Genomic DNA, 18,812 nt, shown 5'->3' on the forward strand with positions numbered 1-18,812 from the left:
AATATTGGGGACAGGCAGCAGAATGTAATTTATTCATCAAGAGACCCCTACAGACCGAATCAAACGCAGCCTGAAAATCTATAAAGGCCAGGAAAATAGCCTGCTTTTTATACATTTCCTGGGATTTAATTGCCTGTAAGACATGCAGATTTGTAGTAGTCCCCAGGCTGAGCATGAAACCAGTCTGGTTGGGATCCCTAAATTCTTCCAGGTCCAACCACTGGTTTAAATCCCTCAGGAGAAATTTAGCAAAAAGCTTGCCTGGAATATCCAGGAGTGTTATGGGTCTATAATTCGAAGGTTTAGACCGTTCGCCCTTCTTGTAGATCGGGATAACAATCGATTTTCTCCAGGAAGGGGGCAACACTCCGGTTCTAACTGTCTGGAGAAAGATGTTCAATAAAATCTCAGCCCAGGCCGGAGGATGCTTTTTAATCATAAGATTCGATAGCTCATTGGGACCACCACTTCAGAAGAAGTCCTTAAAGGGGTAACCGCATAATGGGTCCTATAATAGCAGGTCCAGACCTCTTCTGGCACTACATTAATCTGGGCTGCCAAATGGGATGCGCCATAGCCCGTATTGAGGAAGGTCCATATTCTGGCTGAGCTTTTGGAGGCCAGGGCTTGGAGCATATTTTCTGCATCACATTGGTACATACATGCTTTTCTTGATCTTATCCAATTTGTATACTGCCATTTTAGAGATCTTAGTCATAAAGCCATGTCAGGGCCACCAATCACACAAGTGAGTTTTTTGTCATACCGGAAAGCCGCCTTTCTCGCTACCAGCTCGGCATCATAAACATGAAGGTTACTTTTAACCTGATTTGAGGGTTTCTTACCGGACTTAAAGATTAACATGATATCTGCATAGGAATGTTCAGAAACACTGCTCTTCTGCGTAGAAGCTTCGTAAACTTTCATTAATTGCCTATTGAATGACTCAAGGGCCATAGGCGTCCAATGGAATCGATTGTTGGCAATACTTAACGTCATCCCCGTAGCTAAGGTTGGGTTTAAGATTTTTGGTGGGTTGGACCATGACCATGTTGCGACCAATATATCATGGTCCCTGAAGTTTTGAGTAATAACTTGGAATTTTGTTATAGAATTAAACAGACCACCATCGACATAAACATAGTCAAGCCGGGCAGTCTGGCTGCCTCTGTGCCAGGTATAAACCGGAGGCACGTCACCAGCTATACTTCCATAAAGCATATATAGATGCCGCCTTTCCACAAGGGAGTTCCATCTAGCAGCAATGCTGGACAGCATTTTAGGTGGCTGTACAATACAGGAGATCTTAAAATCTCCTAACAAAATGGTATGTTGGCAACTACGGTCCAATATAATAAGGTCCAGCACATCTTCAGTCATAAAATCTATGTCAGTAATGCCAACATGATTCCAATAGACGTTAATAAGTGCAAGTACACATGTTGGTGACTTAACCTTCACCAGTTGCAAATAGCTATTAGGAGACACCAAGGGTTCAAGGATTAAATTCGAAGAAGATTTGACAGCCACCATAAAACCAGCCATGGGGGACCCCTAATGGGTGCAGTGGCCGGAATAAGGGCAATTGCGTGTTGATCCCATGCTGGGGGGACTATATAGCCATATCTCCTGCAAAGTTACAATATCATAATCTCGTAAGAGATTATTTTCGGGATCAGGTGCTTAAACCCACGGGTGTTCCATGAGGCCAACGAACAAGATGTTAAACTGTCTCCTAGCTAATGTTGACTCTGCACCCGTCTGTCCTTGAGGGTGACTACTGTCGACCTGTGGCAAAAGTGGTTACTGTTTCCCCCAAGAAGGTATGTGCTGATGATCAAAGGAGGAAGAATTAATTAGTAAGAAACCCTTTTTATATAATTCCAAGCGAGCCTGCCACAAGGCATTCCTCACAAAACCAGATTTAAACCACAATTTGACCACTGAAAGGTCGTAGTCATGCACAAATTCAATTTGCTCAATATCACAAGAAGCAATCTCCTCCAATTCTGGAACTTCCGAGAGAATGTTCATTACTGACTGCCTATTAAGGTCGTATTTAGGATACGGATGTGACCGGCATTGGAGGATTAAATGAGCCAGTTTCTGTGACCGGTATTGGAGGATTAAATGAGCCAGTTTCTGCTTTATGGGTGCCAGATTTTTAGAGTCCTGTGGTTGAGGGTGAGCTAGATGTTTACTCACACCAACAGTAGTTGGAATAGCAGACAACAAATCATTATGAATAACGGATGGAACCGATATCCCCCAGCACTAGAATTGTTCTTAATGCCATACACATCATGGGAATTTGGTAATGAGAGAAAACGTTTTAAAGAATAGTTCCTCTCTCCAACCTTCTAGTGTAAATTGCTTATCAGAAACCAAATTAGCAGAATCAAGTGGACTCCCAATTGTAGCTCTATCAGCAATTATCTGAGTCGCCCGCATATTAGCGGACAAAAGTAAATTGTCAGATTTAGTTGCAGGGCAAATGTTACTTGGTTCTGCAACATTTTGTTGTGCAACAAGTTGTACCAAATCATCCAGTGGTTCATGTATAGGTGGGAGGGGCTGGGGTATCGATAAAGATACTGTTCTCTGAAAGGACTTATTACGGTATTTATTAGCAATGGAAGTGCGTGCTATGAAAATTTCTGATTTAGGCAAGGATAGTTTTTCAATAAATCTTTGCGCACCCGTAGATTTATTATTCGCACAATATGTAACATTTTTAGGTTTCTTTTCCTGTTGCTTAACAGGCATTTTTTTCCCTTAGTAGCAAAGAAGGGATAATTTGGTGCAAACTTGTCTTTCCCCGCCTTTTCCTTAGAAGAGCCCTTCCTGGGTCCAGCAAAGCACAACTGATAGCTGGAACCTCGATGTTCTTAGATTTCGTTTTTTTCTTTTTAATACAGGAGTACGACTCTGAACACGCCTCAATCACAGGATTACCTACATTTAACCCAACTGAGACCTCGGTCTGTCCCTTCTTCATTAATGGTAAACTTACATTCGAGGGAGGCGCAGATTTTATTGACTGTTCGGAGCCTGCAACTGGATGTAATTGACCTGTTGACTCGGAGAGCAGTCAATTAGCAAAATGTCGTCATCACTTGGGGTAATAACTGGGGGTCTGATAAAATTTGCAAGAGCGGACCAGATGGCGTAGGACTCCTTTCACAAGATGAGCAACGGGTACATGCCCTTTCTTCCTGGCTCTCTATTTTTACCAATAGAGCATACTGCATATTTATTTTCTTATCTAAAGATTCATAAAGTTTGGTCATGGAATAAAGGGCTGTGTTCATAGATTCCAAAGCCATTTCCACTCCGACTGAGTGTTCCCGCATTTTTGGCATTATGGAATTTGAGGGTGAATTAGATTTTCGCCTTGGAGTGGGCTGCAAAAATGATAAAGACAATGCAGAGGAATTAGCTGCCGTCGGCGAAAACATCTTAGGTGATTGCGAGAGATGCCTTTTGGACGGGATGTACAATGGTTTTACCACCTCTAGGATAGATTCCGGTATGTGCAACTCATTACTCACCGTAGAGATCACCCCAGGTGGAGTATTTACTTCCAGTGGTGTTTCACTTGTTAAAACATCAGTGATCGTACTTCCATCACTGGGACTCCCTATTGCCTGCACAACCGCCAATTTCTCTGTTAATGAAGTCCCATCATTACCAACCGCCAACATATCAGGAACAATCTGTTCGGCAGCAGTATTCACAGTGTGCGCTCTCTAAGTGTGTAACATTGGGAGTGCTACTACACCCGCATCTACTAGAGAGTCAGGCGGGGTATTTTTAAGAGTAGCTATTTCACCGTTCACACTAACATTTCCAGGTGTAGCTGATAAAGCAGTCATCTGATGGCTGCATACATCAGCAGTCAACAATTGAACAGAAGTAAATGGGCGAATACCCGGTGCAAAAAATTCCAGATATCTAGCATTGGTGAACAAGAGCAAACAGCCATTTTTTTGATGCGGGAAAGCTGTATAGTACGGCTTGAGGATTTCGTAGTAGTCAGCACAGCAGCAGATTTTGCATACATTTCAGTAACTTCCGGCATACCAGTTGTAAGTAAGACATATGCCTTATCCCTAAAAGCGCTGCTTACAAAGTGCTATACAACAAATAAAAAATACATAAATACTGTCCAGTCACATTAATAAAAATCCAAGTTCTTTTCACCAACAATAACATCAAATTCTGAATTTGCTGGAAAAGCAGGATTTGTATAGCTATACACATGTGTCCTATAACACCAGCAATCCTTTGTGGGGAGAGAAAGCTTTAGCAGCACCCCTGGTAGAAATCACAAACTACAAAGTTTGCCTTCAATGGTTTGCGTGAAAACAGTTCCATGGGGGGAGAAGACACGCAACCCCCAGCCGTCTTGGGGACTCTTCCTGTGTTCAGACAAGCATCAAGGATGTGCAGCAATAATACAATTTAAATGTTCTACTAAGAGCACCTTTATAGCTCTGTCACTGTGTTCGAGCAGAGCAGTAAACGCACGGGCATTAATGGCACAACTCGCAGTGTTGTCTCGGCTCCATAAATTATTGTAATTACTGTTGCGTTGATGCCAGAGCCAGTAAAATAATTACAAGTAGGGTTTCATAGAAGATGCATGAAGTCGCTATAGTAATTCAGCAGGGACAACAAGGGATGTTTCACTGGCACTCACGTGTGTGCAATAAGGCTTTAAATGACAAACAGCTGTTTTCGAATTAGGCCAGGAGGAGTTTTCATGTTTGTTTAGGTTTTTCAACAAGCTGCGACCGTGGCAGCAAAAGGCAGTTAAAACAATGGGTGACCAGACTACACAATTAAGCTGGAACTTCCCACATGTGGGTCAAAGGCGCCCGGGATCCAAGGGTCAAGCCCTGCAGTCTCACGCCGCTTTAATCAATGACCATACAAATTGCAGCTCGCATATGGAGCATCCAGCAGTGGTTCAAGCAACGACAGGACACAATCAGTCACTTATAGTAGGAACGCGGATGGGATGAAAGGGTCCTGCCCCACAGTCTCTCAACACTCACTACTGCCAGATAGTCACAAGCCACAATAGCAAAAGTTTGCAAGTTGATTTATATATTTACAAGCTGCCACTTGCCGCATTCATAGTGCCGGAGTGCCGACTTCCCAGAAATCGGTTTTACACACCAGGATAGCAGACCTCAGCAGCCTCAGCTCACGAGGATCACCAAGGATCACACTTTTTTCCCTCACTTTTCGCTCTGCATTCGCCTTGGGAGGTTCTTTTGAAGTGGACGCTGCCTTCTGGGTAGTCTGCTTAAAGGACCAGCAGGCACAGTCTCCAATTTCACCAAGGATCACACTTTTTCCTCACTTTTCGCCAGCTTTCTTTCAAAAACCTTCAAGCTCAGCTGAGAAAAAACTCCTTACACTATATGGAAGAAGGGCAGTCCTTTAAAGACAAGACTGCTACGAAAAACAGACCAACTGTTTGTCTCCATGGCTCCGGGCAGGGAAGGCGATCATGTTTCATAAAACGCCCTCTCCAGATGTATAGTTAAGTGCATACAACTCTGCTACTCTGTCAAACAAAACTCTGCTTTTCACACTAAGAGCTCACTCTACCATGGGTACAGGAGCTACTTTGGCCTTTATTGCAAATGTTCTGCTGGACACCATTTGCAGATCAGCTACATGGAGCTCTGTTCAGACCTTTACTCAGCACTACAGCATTCACATACATTCTGAAGCAGATTCACAGGTGGGACAAGCAGTGCTAAAACATATATTTGCCGCTGTACCATCCCACAACCCACCACCTTCTCCAGACACTGCTCGCTAATCTATGCAGAGCATGTGATCTAAGCAGATCCACAAGCTTCAGAAGGGATACATTACGCACTGTGATCATATTTCTGATGCTTGTACCTGCTTGGATTCACATGCGCCTACCCTTCCCCCCCTTGGAGTAGAGGGTGCATAGATGTTTCTCCGGCTTTATCTACTTGCATCTGTACTTGCACTACACTTCATGCTATCTCATGTCAGAAACAAAACAATCTGAGGGACCTTGACGCGTGAAGGACCATGGGAACAGTAGACATCACACTAAGGATAGTATTACTGGCACGCCATGTCGACGTCTCTTTTCGAGTTTTTAAAACAAAAAATATAATACTCTGCAGCTTCCAATAGATGTCGGCCTATGCATAGCATGTGAATCTAAGCAGATACAAGCATCAGAAATACAATTACAGTGAGTAATGTATCATTATATATAATCCGAGAGGAGAATTTCCAATAACTACACTAGCAAAGTGTAAAAGGTGCCCACCTTTTAAGCCCAACAATTTATAATGAAATATTCCAAAGACAACAAAATCCAAACATGAGACGTGCGCTATAATGGCACTTTTGTGTGTTCTTGTGGGTAAGCGTCTGTATTGGAAACATGACAATCTGGTGTGAAATCCCTTGAGCAAGCACACTTTTTGTAATGCTGGCCTCAAAAACACAGAACCGGGGTTGCGTGTACCCATTGAAAAAGGTGGACGGACGCTGTCCACCCTCATCGAATTGTGCCCTGAAAATCAGAACAGGGCCAGAACCAGAGAAAATATCCCCTCCAGTCTCCAGGATGACAACCTCTCTTGTCACATCCTTGGCAAATATTCATGGCTCACTTGCATGCTCCATATATATTGTGAGGGAAATGTTATATTCTACTTAAACGCTTTTTTGTCTTGATAAATATAAACAAGTGAAAATAAGGCAAATAGTTTTGTGTGATATGTTTAATTGTGCTGGAGGAAGGCACCAATTTTAGGCAGCTAACTGCTACTCTACATGTGCTTTCAAAATAAAAATGCCGCTTTGCAGTTCTTAACGCAACAATGGTCTTTATATAGGTCATCAATAGTAAATTGCACCCACTTTAAACGCTCTGCTTTATGAAATAGTGATCAGCAGTACCTATGAGGCCCGCAGCGCCTATTGGGACGCTGGGGGAGGGGGTGCGTTTGTTTCTCCAGCATCGCAGCAGGAGGTTGAAGCCAGAAGAAACAAAAGGAAGCCAAACCTTGAGGAAGAACAGCCGCTTTAAGCTTCCCTGTCATCATTCAGGCTTCAGCGTGCGCTGCCCGTGTGCTCAGAGTGCACTGCAGCAAGTTTAGGTACTCTGAGCACACTGCCCACAATGCAGCCTGCAAGAGGGAGACCACGGCACCCTCGGCGTGGGGCCCCAGCAGTTGCGGGCATGTGCAGCCACACATGCTGCACACGCCTAGCGCCGGCCCTGCCAGTGAATCCTCAGAAATCTTTGGAACTTTTGTGAATCGTATCTTGAACCTGTGGAAGGGAGCTAAAGAAGTGCTCCAACTACAAGCTGTTTTACTTTTTAACACTATTTAGTTTATTTAGATATGTACATTCCCTACACACTGTTATTGAGGACAAGCATAGGTTATGACACAGACAGTATTTTGATTTGGACTGACAGACTTTCCCTTAGTTTTCTTTTAGATGAGGAATTTTCCCACCTTCGAGCAAGTTAGGCATTACACCATCCTGACCTGTAAAATAAAGGTTTTTGAACTATACCTCAGTATCATGTCTGTCTCGTAGCAGTTTCTGCTTTGGGGCGACCAGCACAACAGCGCCAGGTGGCACCATTGGCCTTCAAACTATGAAATCTCTCTCCTTTGCAAGGGCATTGGTGGGGGCAAAGCAGCGCTTTGCCTCATTCGACATTAATATTTGTACCGGTTCTGGCTCGGCTTCACTGTTATTGTCACTATTGTGTTCCACAGCAGTGGAAATAGACCTCTCAATGTCAAGTTCTCCTGATACTGGCAAGGCCGTAGCCACAATATTCCCTAGGGAATTTGTTACTCTGAAAGCTTCCTTTTTCCCCTTATGTGACCAGGAAGGGGAGAAAGATGGCAGGTGCTGAAATGTATTTTTAAAGGTTTTTCCTGCTGTAAAATGTCTTCCTTGTGATTCTACATGTCCTACCATTCACCTTCCTTTCCCCGTCTATAAGCACTTGCTGACATCCCTGCTGTTGTTTACTATCTATGCTGTAAGCATCACTGCCACTACAGGATCAAAAAACACGTTATTTTTGAGATTCTAGCATTGTGTATCCAGTGATGCTTAATCGCCCAAATACAAATTTAGCTTTTACCTTCAGTTACTGATTTCAGAGATGCTTGGTGAGCTGGAACTAACACTGGCCGGGACACCCGTGAAAGTGACAGGAGACAGTTGGCTGAGATTTGAAGACATTGTTGTATTCATTTTAGAGCCACTTCCAATATTCCCATCCACTTTCAGTCATGCAATCTGAATATTGTTTCATAAACTGCACAGAGGTTGAGGCAGGACTGCCTGGTGGTCACCATCCAGGGGGGGTGAGACGATTACCTATGATGTTGGCGAGTGCTGTCTCAAATTAAAGTCTAATTGCTATTGTTAGGTTGTGTATTTTCATGTAATCCTGTAACATTTGTAGTGTTTCCGTTGCTACCCTGTACTGACATTTCAAAAGAAACATGAAATCTTTCTAAAGGCACTTTTTACATGGGTATCCTTATTCTCTGCGAAAAAGAACTGCTGAGTGCGCATTTACTGCATATTCGGCGAAATGCTGAATCCCATTATACTGAACAACGTCCCCCATCCTCTTGTACGGTATAATGTGTTCGGGGGCTGCAGGGGTGTCGCCCTTTCATTGGAAGGATAGCAGGGGATAATAAAGTAAACAAAAAAATAGGACCCTGCAACAGAAATCCCTACCCACTTTTGGGATATGAAACTTACGTTGCAGGGAGAAGGATGCGTCGAAGGAACCGCAGTGAAGGTAAGTAAGCAACCAGAAGGTAAATGTGGCCAGACGGATTGCAGGAAGTGGGATGCGCGACAGTGTGATCTGTGTGATCACTGCGCACCTCTGTTTTCGGATTCAACATTTTGGTTTCCAAAATTTCAGAGCACGCAGTGATCACATAGATCCTTTGTGTACAGCCAAGGGCGTTGTATTAAAGCTTTGATTGCATACACTTACACGTGTAACTCTACTGGTTATATAGTCACTTGCTTAAGTGTAAAGTATTAACATTGAACGCTCCCGTCTAATCAGTCTCCAGGATTACACAATAGTAGCTCATGGTACAATGAGCCATTTGGCATTGTGTGTGATGCTATGTTTGCCTATTCCTTAATATTAATGCAAACTTTATGCCACTTCTAGACGCCCCACACAAATGTCAATTACTGTATGTGTGCTGGACTTATGTTAATTTTATGTTCATCTTGATCTCAGACATGATTCTCTAAATGTGTTGGATGGCCCAAATTCTTAACGATACCCATCACTTTCAAATAACATTTAATATGTAAATTGTGGTAGACTTCCTGATAGTTTTTTTATTTTGATCGTCAACTCAACTGCTGCATTCATTGAAGTGATTATCTCGTGTGGAAAATACCCATGTGAGTCACCAAAAATGATTGTGTTCTTGTAGGATCTTGGCGAACATGGAATTGCACCGAAGGAAATCATGACAACGGATGACTTTGCTTCCAAAGCAAAACATCGAATAACGGAGAAGGCCCGACAGCTTTCCTCACTGACTGCACCTATTCCTGGAGCCACCATTCTGCAAGATTTAATAGCAGCAGCAGCAAAGTAAGGATGTATAGAGCGCATTTGTTTTTATGTCCAAATACTGATGATGAATTGTGGTTGTGCATTATGGCTGAAGGGTTGACAGTCCTCTTAGAATGTGGCTCTGCCACAACCTGTTTGTGTCAGCAGCTCTGGACTTCACCACAGTATGTGATAACACCTCTTAACAGCCAAGGGTAGACATTTTCTGGTCCCCCTGTTATTACTATATTGACTTGAAGATTCTATATCCAGATACCAATCAAACTCCTAGAGAAAACATATCTTGCATAAAAGTCTTTGCAGGGTGAGTTGATTTGTTACCTAGGTGCAAATGCCACATTTTACACTACTAGTCCAGCTCTTAGTTCACTCGCCACCATTCGTTAATGGATGTTGTTTAACAAAACCAAAACACAGAATCACAGTCAAGTGTCTTATGCATGTACAGATAGTTTTCCTAGTGCATTAGAGATATTTGAAGTAGCATGTAGTTTCACCCCATCTAAATCCCCTTGCCTTATCAGCCCACAGTCCCAGGTGCTCCTTCCAACCATAGGGCACCACATAGGATCTTGGGCAACTATGGTATTTCAATAGTACTTGACAGAGGATGGAGCACCACGTATTCCCTCCTTAAAGGCTTAGCATACCTGAATATTTTTTTTTTTATTTTTTTTTTTTTAGCATACCTGAATATTTAGCCACATTTTTCCCACGCTAATGCAGGTAGCATTCAGAAATAATTTCCTGATACTTTGTGGTCTGTTTGTTCAACTCATTTTGTTTTTGAAAGAACACATCAATCCTACAGTTTTCTACTTAGCGTGATGAATCCCTGGATGTCGTCACTTCTCCCATAGAGTGAGCCCCTTCCCATGAGGCCAGGAGGTGAGGCTGTTACCTGATAGTCCGCCTATGGGTGGTAGTCAGTGGGTGGATCTCATGGGGAGGGAGGCCCCCTACTGGATTAGTGATGACCTGGGGAGAATATTGTATCCCCATAGCTTACCTAACCCTAACACACCTTCCAGCCCCCCTCCCTCCCACCAACCCTTTCCATAGTGGTCCTATATGTTTTTTTGCCATGTTGGCAATATTGGAAGTACTGGGACGAGGAAGAACGTAGACTCAAGAGACCGGAGTACTGAGACGAGGGAGAGACCAATAGTCTCAGTGGAAGACCTTGAGATCAGTACTGGGATGAAGACGTGTGGAAGCTTAGAGGGCACTTAAGAGAATGAACAGTCAAGTTTCTCTCAAAACCTGATTGGGCAGAGCCCGTTAAAAAACTTAAGAGGGAAATCAGGAAGGAGACAGAAGCCCTCGCTGGAGGAACCGCGAGATTGGTAGCAGACCGGAGCAGAGACCAGAGGAAGTCCTTGCTGGGGACACTGCCCTGCAGGCGGAGCTGTCCCTATCCGGTCCACCATGGAGAGACCGTCCGGATCCATGGAGAAGCAGGCATCCAGAGAAGAGCCTGCGACCAACCGAAGAACACTGGCAAGCCACTTTCAGGTACCTGGATTGCTGGGACAGTTGGTGACTCTCCAGAAAGACTAACAAGTGTTGGAACACAGGTGTTAGGGAGAATTCTAAGAAATGTGGTAATTCCTGTCTACCCTAGAGACCCCCCAGCACTTTTGCTGGACTCTAGGACTTTTAATTTTTAACCTGGAGCGAGTGAGACCTTTTTCCCACTATCTCATGTATTTTTCTCTGTTTCAAACACTGTGTTTCTTTTTGTTTTGGAGTCTGACAAACTCAATAGGCATCATATTTGTACATTGCGGCACACAGCACCTTCTGTGCAGTAGCACAGGGAAGTCTTTCAGATTTCCCAAAGGTTTAAATACCTTTCTCTTGGATAACTACTGTTTCCAAGAACAATGAAGTGAAATTGACTTTACTTACATTTGTAACTTTTCTGGACCCAGCAAACACTATCTTACCAAAGGGTGCTGGAGAGGTTACTTAGTATCCCCTTTGTCTAGTTTCTCATGTAACACTATTATGTGCTACCGTTTCTACAATTAATGGCTGGTGGCAGTGGTTTTCTTTTAACTACCGTTGTGTGTTTTTTTTTACCGCAGGCTGTGTTCGCATGTACAGTACAGCACTCGTGGGTGCCCATTTTGTCAAAATGGCCCAGTCTTCTTTTTTCACCATTTCTTGTTATAAAGGCTCTCCTTGAGATTACTCTGCGCGCCAAACCAGGTTTGGTCCCTTTGTTCGGTTTGTCTTTGACTGGATTCGCGAGTGAGTGAAATTCACCCCTACGATTAGAACAGTGGCTCATTGTCCTGAAGAGGGGGTTCTTCTTCTGGACCAAGAAGATCCACTACCGTTTTCTTGTTTCCATGTCATTTTTTCCTGACGGTAATTACTTGGAAAACATTTATTTTCTTTTTTCTTTTGGGCCCTCTGCCCAAAACCCTCTCTACCCCTACACTCGTACCCCTACATGAAGCCGCTCCCCACCTCATTTAACCCCTTAACCCACAACCCCTATATAATTCAAATTGTTTTCGAAGTAATTACTTTGAAGTACATTTCGTTGAAGTAATTACTGTCAGAAAAACTACGTAATACCCTTAGTTGCAAGTGTGAGGAATAGAAGTAGGCATTTTGACACGACAGTGAACTGCTTTATTTACTTGGACATTCTGACCAATTCCTTAGTTTCTTAGTAGATGCAAGGACACCCCTTTTAGAGTTAGGGAGAGATAGGTTTCCTCTTCATTGTTGCCTGAATAAAACTCTTTGCCAATCGCCATGCCACCATTGTGTCAGACTCGTACTTCTGCACCCTTACATTAGTCGCGGAAGATCTTTGCCATTTCAATTTTTTTCGTTTTTATTTGGTTGGATTAATGTGGTGTTTATCCCCTTTTCCTACGATTTGCAGCCAGCCATGGAACCCATGGACTAACAAAGACATTAGGGAGGGTTGGTGAGTTTAAGGTTTTGTGGGTCTGATTTGTAAAAGGCTGCTGACCATAACCATGATGAAAGAAGAAGCATATAGCTGCTTATTAACAATTAGTTCTCTGTAATTTTAATGCAGTACCAGATGTTAGACTGGTGACAAGGGAACCAGCAAACCTATAGTCTAGTTCAGTGGTCTTCAAACTGTGGGTCTGGCCCCTGGAGCCCAAGGGATGCCATTTAAAAAGGAATTACAAAGATAGCTTTAAATATAAAATATAAGCAGTTATAGCTTGTGGGACAGAGAGGCCGGAAACACTATTTATGTTTGGGGGTGGAGGAAAGGCTCAGTATGAAAAAGGTTAAATACCACTGGGCTAGGGTCAAGCACTGTGCAACTGGGCCTTGTCATGTGTTCATACATGAAAACTGATCTTTATATGCCGGTCTTGGAGCAACTTGAATGCGTAACACTGTTTTTTCTTTACATGAGTCCATGTTTAATATAGAAATAGAACAAAAACCCTACTAACTAGTGCATTGTTTGAGCTTTAAAGGCCCGTGTGTTGTCAAGTGTCTTTTCAGATATGAGGCAGGCCACAGTAGACAAGGACACCGTAGCCCCAAATTACTGAGAAATGTGTAAAGAAAGTGGATCTTCTTTATGATCCAAGGGGGGCAATATTATTATTGAGGTATTTATTGAGCACAGGCCTAGCTTCAGGAAGCAATGGAGCACTTTACAATTATAGGGGGAAGAACACAGTGAGGGAAGCAGCAAAAAAGGAGCAGGGGGCCAACAGGGGAGGGCGAGGGTGGACAGTTGTCAGCAAGGAATCTACAAGTAACCAGGGGGGCAGAGAGTGAGGACAACATCACTGAGTCTCAGGTAAGGTGGGGAGTGCAATAATAATCTTAGATTTTCTTCTGGGGTGCGAGAGCAAGGAGCAGGGGAGAGCATAAAAGAGTTTGTAACAGGGTTAAGAGAACTAGCGAACACATGTTATTTTGGGAACTCTTATGATGAGCATATATGTGCTCAGAGAGACAACCAGGTCAGTGAAGAGATTTGAAAAAGGGTCACTTCCTACCTAGTGGCCATTGCCAAGTGCATGGGACACATGTTTCAATGTGTCAAGGAGCTAGAAAGGTGGGAAGCAAGAGACAGCAAGAAAGATGTGTAGTACAAAATGATTTCTGCAAAAGAGACATGGTATCCTATGTGAGTGGTTCATGGGCGCACAGTGAATGGCAATGAATTTAGTGAGCTAAAGACACTGGGTAAGGCTCTCGTAACCAGGATTGTCTGGCAGAGAGACTCCCAGGACCCTCCACCCCTTGTTATTTGCATATCAAAAGAATACTGAGCACTCTGAGTCTAATGTCTGTGAACAACACTGCCTGAAAGCGTTTCACTTGGCCTATGCCAAAGAGCGTGCTTGATACAATGTTGAGTGCACGTGCAGTGATAGCAAATAGGCCGAACGTTTCAGGTTTCTTTGGCCATGGAACGTTGAGCAAAGTCCACAGTGGTATGGTGTAGATAAGGATGACATGGTGTTCTTTTCAGTGAATTAAGTGATCACTGGAAAAAAGGGCATATGCCTTACATGGTTATTGTTGTTAATAGACAGTGTTATGGTACTTGTTGATCCTGGGGATACCCCTTAATTAGATATGTGAATAGAATAGTCAATGGGACGGGTGAGTCGCCAATGTCTGAAACTTGCGACCTAATTAATAAAGGTCACTGAAACTGTTTTCTCCCCAGGACTTGAATTTGTACTTTCCTCCAATGATACATACTTATATAGATGTATTAAACTTCAATATGGAGATGTGTTTCAACTGTTACTACAATAATCCATTGTAGTACAAATGTTCGAGGACAGGACCACCCCCCTGTACAAAATGGGACAGGTGAGGTCTTAATACCATATACTTGTTGACACATAGGGCCTCATTATGAGTGCGACGCTAAGGGGTTAACAGCGCCGGTAAGGATGCCGGTGCCGTTAACCTCTTACCGCTGCATTCCAAGGTCCCTTAGCGGAGCCCACTAAGGCCGGCTGGTAAAACCAGCCGTCCTTAGGGGGAGCCGCTAAGGGACCAGGGAGCTAATAGCAGGCCCGCTATTTACGGGCCCGTTATTAGCTCCCTCCCCATTTCCATTGAGCCCTATGGGGGCTCGAATGGGAATGGGGAAGGGTATTTTGATTGGGGACTTACCGGGTCCTCCAAGGTTGGAAGGACCCGGTAAGTTCCCATTCAGAGAACCCAGACCCACGACTTTGGAGGCAGCCATGGTGCTAATAGCACCATGGCTACCTCCAAACTCGTAATGACCCCCATAGTGTTTCTCTGACATTCTTGGGAGGTTTGAGGCCTGTCCTGTGCTGGGGTACATACTGCTTGGGGCATTGTGTATGCATCATGCAATGGCTGCATCCTATTAAGATGGAATGAGCAAGAGGAAGTTGGGGAATTCTATTGAACTCAAAAGCCCTGGAGCAAGTTATGGTTGAAGTAAAGATTAAGAAAAATAATGTTTGCATCATATGTTTCCCGGGAAGCTCTGTTACCTCAAAGTTCCAAGTTCACCCACAGATTTGCCTTAAGGAAGGTTCAGTACCTGTAGCTGATAAAGTATAGGACGTGCCTATCAGCTTGCAAAAGGAAGTCACTGAAGAGCTCCTGAAGCTGCAAGAAGCAAGAATGATTGAACTAGTACAGGCAGCTGAATGGGTTCACCCTGTTGTAGAGGCCTGGAAGGTCACTGGACAAATTAGTCTCTGTGTCGATGTAAGAGCAGTACATAAATGTGTGGTGTGTGAGAAACCTGAGGGTAACCTCACTTCGACTCCCCCTGGATCTTCTTCTCAGGTGGCCAGGGAAAAGCTATTACTCTTGGATCCTGACACTGTGGGTGGAGAAGCAAGGGAAGATCACCTGGGTGGAGGGTCCTTGGGGGTTGGGAGTGGGGTGTCCGCAGGTGAGCCATGGTATCCCACTTTCCCCCTTTCCCTATTGAAGACCATCCCAACCCTCCCCATCCTTTTTAGGCTATTGTAAGTAAGCTCCCCTCATTTCTCCACATTTCATCTCTGACGGTACTGGGACAAGGAAGAGGCAACTGAGAGGAATGAACACTAAGAAACCCATTTCACCACTATAGTACTGGGACAAGGAAGATGTCTGCAGAATACTGAGGGTTCATAACCATCACCACAAAGAGTTGAAAGACTTGTTAAAAAAAAACCTTACACTTTCTATCGGGCATGTGAATTTATTTCAGCCGTGTGTGACACTTCTCACACCTGAAGGGAACAAAGCAAATGTACTTAGTCATTTAAAGAAAGACCTTCATTTGCATGAGGGCAATCGATGGATTCTATACATTTATATAGGAACTAATGATAAACCAATGGTGGGTGTCTTGAGTGGGTGGATCATGTGTCCCGATGCATCATGTGGTGGGTTGCAGGCATGCATGGGCACAAATATGAGATTTCTTATGCAGCTGAAAAAGACAACATGGTTTCTATCGTTCTTTCAAGGAAGGTGCTTTATAGGGTGAAGCAGGATGCTTGGAAGCTCAGGTACCCAGTGACCCTGTTTTTCATTTGTGGATGATTTTGTTGGCAAGGAGGAGTGGGACTATGCAGTGGAGCGTGATAGTTTGCAGGGATCTTCAACCTTTGGCTCTCCAGATGTGTGGGACTACAAATCACATCAGCCCTATTCAGCATAGTCAATAGTAAGGTGTCATGGGAATTGTTAGGAAAGATTTTCTTTTTGCACCTTTCCCGCCATAGGTTCCTATGGGACACCCAGTTCTTTTGCTTTATTTCGAACCCTGTCCTGCTGTTTGAAGGTCAGTAAAACCTGCTGCTTTACTTTCATTGGCTGTTTTTCTCATTCTTATGGAGAAACTGAATAGTTCCTTAGACTTCCAGTACTGAGAGTCTTTGTCTCTCTTTTGGAATTCTTGTATTTTTACAATTGCACACATCACTGTACAGTGAAGTGCAGTTAGGATACTTTGTATCCTTATGACATTTTACCTAATGGCCTGTTGGTTAGTTTGATGATGTGCTTAAGGCAAGCTGGTGGCAGCTCTGTGATTTTGTTTTTTTCACTTTGATGTTTTTCTTGTGCACATTTGCATTTACCACAAATGGCTACTAAAGGTGGGGGCTGGGAGGATAACTCGGGGCCAACGTGTTTGCCCTGGAAGCAAGACAACGCAGAAGAACATGGGTTTGAATCCCGGTCTAGTGCTTGGAGACTGGTCTCCAGTATTAAGCATGTAATAATAGATTGATGAATTAAATAATTAATTAAAGGTAGGTGGCATCGTAAAATGGCTGTGCCATTAGATTTTCCCTTGTTCTTTGGCCTTCTTCCTCATTTCTCAGGTCAGGAAATGCTGTATATGGTAACCTCTTTCCTGAGGAAAGCTGTTGCTTTCGTTGGCAAGTTGGCTTTGGGTGTGTGTGCCAATGGAGGGGGCTGGGACTATCTGGTCGCAGTGCACTTCCCCCCAGCGCCCGAAAGTCTGTTGCTGGATGCATGTGGTAACCAGTGGTTGTCCAGGATTGTACAACCATTGGCTGTTTGAATGTTACAGATCCTTACCATTGACAGGCTTGGGCTAGCCCCCAGCCTGAATCATGGATAATGGGAGGTGTGCTGCAGCTATTTCGCATATCATCATTGGAAGCAAGACCTCTATGAGGAAGAGCAGCCCGCTGACAACCCAAGGATGTCTTATGCAGCTGACCAGCATTGACTCTGCCCTGCTCCTCTGCCTGATCTTAGAAGACCCTCATGGTTCTTCCACCCATGGACCGGTGGGAACAACCAATCTCGTTCATTGCTCGTGAATCCGTGCCTTGGAAGCCTTCGGAAGTGTCCCTGGACTGCCAGTGGACTTATCAGATCCCTTTTGGGCTATCTCACTGCAGCCGCCATCGTTCCAAGCATAGCCTTGGGACTTGCAAGTTGTTCAGCTTATGCCATAAGTCGCCTTTTCAGCCATATCAGGACAAGGTAAGCTATTCTGGGGCCACTGGAAGACCGACTGTCGCCACCTGACCATGGTGACCTCAGCTGAAACAATTTCTCTGCACTCCTGTGAGGGGTCCTGAAGGGTCTGCACTGCTGTAGTCTGCATATTGTCTTTATTTGGGGTTCTTCTGCAAGAAGTTGCCTGGAACCGTCTGGTGAGAACCAAACCAGCTCCTGTCACGAAAAGTGACCTCTGCACCCGCAACCCCTGGACTTTCCTCACCTGAACCAAGGACAGACGATTGTGTCCCCAGCAAATTCCAGAAGACCTGCAGTGTTACCTGGAAGAATTCGAGCCAGGGGGGTAAGTGAACATACCTGTTTCTGTACTTGCTTTTCCCCCATAGGGCAACATTGGGCGTAGAGCCCTTGTCCCTAGGGCTTACCTTGGGAGTAGGTAAGAAAGGAAGACTTGGCCTGATTTGAAGTAAATACCTTACTTTAAAGAACGTTCAAACCTCCAGCACAGTCCTGCATCAGTTCTGAAATGCCTTCCCTGAAGCAACCATAGTTGGAATTTGTGACCTTTTGGGCACACAGCCCCATGCATCTGAGGGCTGGACTTCAAGAGGGAACTGGGTTTGTGCTTATTCTAACTATCCTAACTATTTTTCTTGCATCTGAGTATGCACCTGTTAAATACTGGTATATAAATGATATGCAACTCTATTACTAAGGGTGAATGTATGTATATGTTCTATATGGTTTTTGGTTACATTACTTACCTGTGATTTGTGATTAGTGTGTTCGTACAGGCATAATAAATAGTTGTATTTTTATATACTTACTGACTAACTTGAATTATTGTTGGTGTTCTGTGTGAACTCATTGTAGCGCTATACTAGTCTCACGCTTTTCCTGAGACTGAGCCTCGACTGATCATTCACACAACCTTGATTGGGTTTTGGTTAATCTTTAAGTGTCTTCCCTGTGTACCATAAATATGGTTGTCTTCTACAATCCTGCCCATGGACTAATTTTAGAAATCCATCTTAACAGGAATCATAGTCCAAATAATTTGGAGAGTTGCGGGTTGCAGACCCATGGACTGGGTCATGTGGTGCAGTTAGAGGGTCATGAATGAGTTGAGGGAAAATCTGAAACCATTTTTCAGGTTTCAAGAAGAGTTGACCATGCAAGGATTTTGTGC

At 43.9% G+C, this 18,812-nt stretch overlaps 1 protein-coding gene across 2 annotated transcripts in view; it reads left to right on the forward strand.

The window, feature by feature from the left end:
- Window positions 1–18,812, forward strand: part of GPATCH1 (G-patch domain containing 1) — a 952,962-nt gene that overhangs the window by 138,598 nt on the left and 795,552 nt on the right. For both annotated transcript variants that reach the window (XM_069639172.1, XM_069639180.1), the window contains exon 4: window positions 9,522–9,685. In XM_069639172.1, the coding sequence (XP_069495273.1) occupies window positions 9,522–9,685 (164 nt within the window). The remainder of the gene's footprint in view (window positions 1–9,521; window positions 9,686–18,812) is intronic.

This window comes from Ambystoma mexicanum, chromosome 1q (assembly GCF_040938575.1).
Source record: "Ambystoma mexicanum isolate Mex_15411 chromosome 1q, UKY_AmexF1_1, whole genome shotgun sequence".
Taxonomy (NCBI): Eukaryota; Metazoa; Chordata; class Amphibia; order Caudata; family Ambystomatidae; genus Ambystoma; species Ambystoma mexicanum.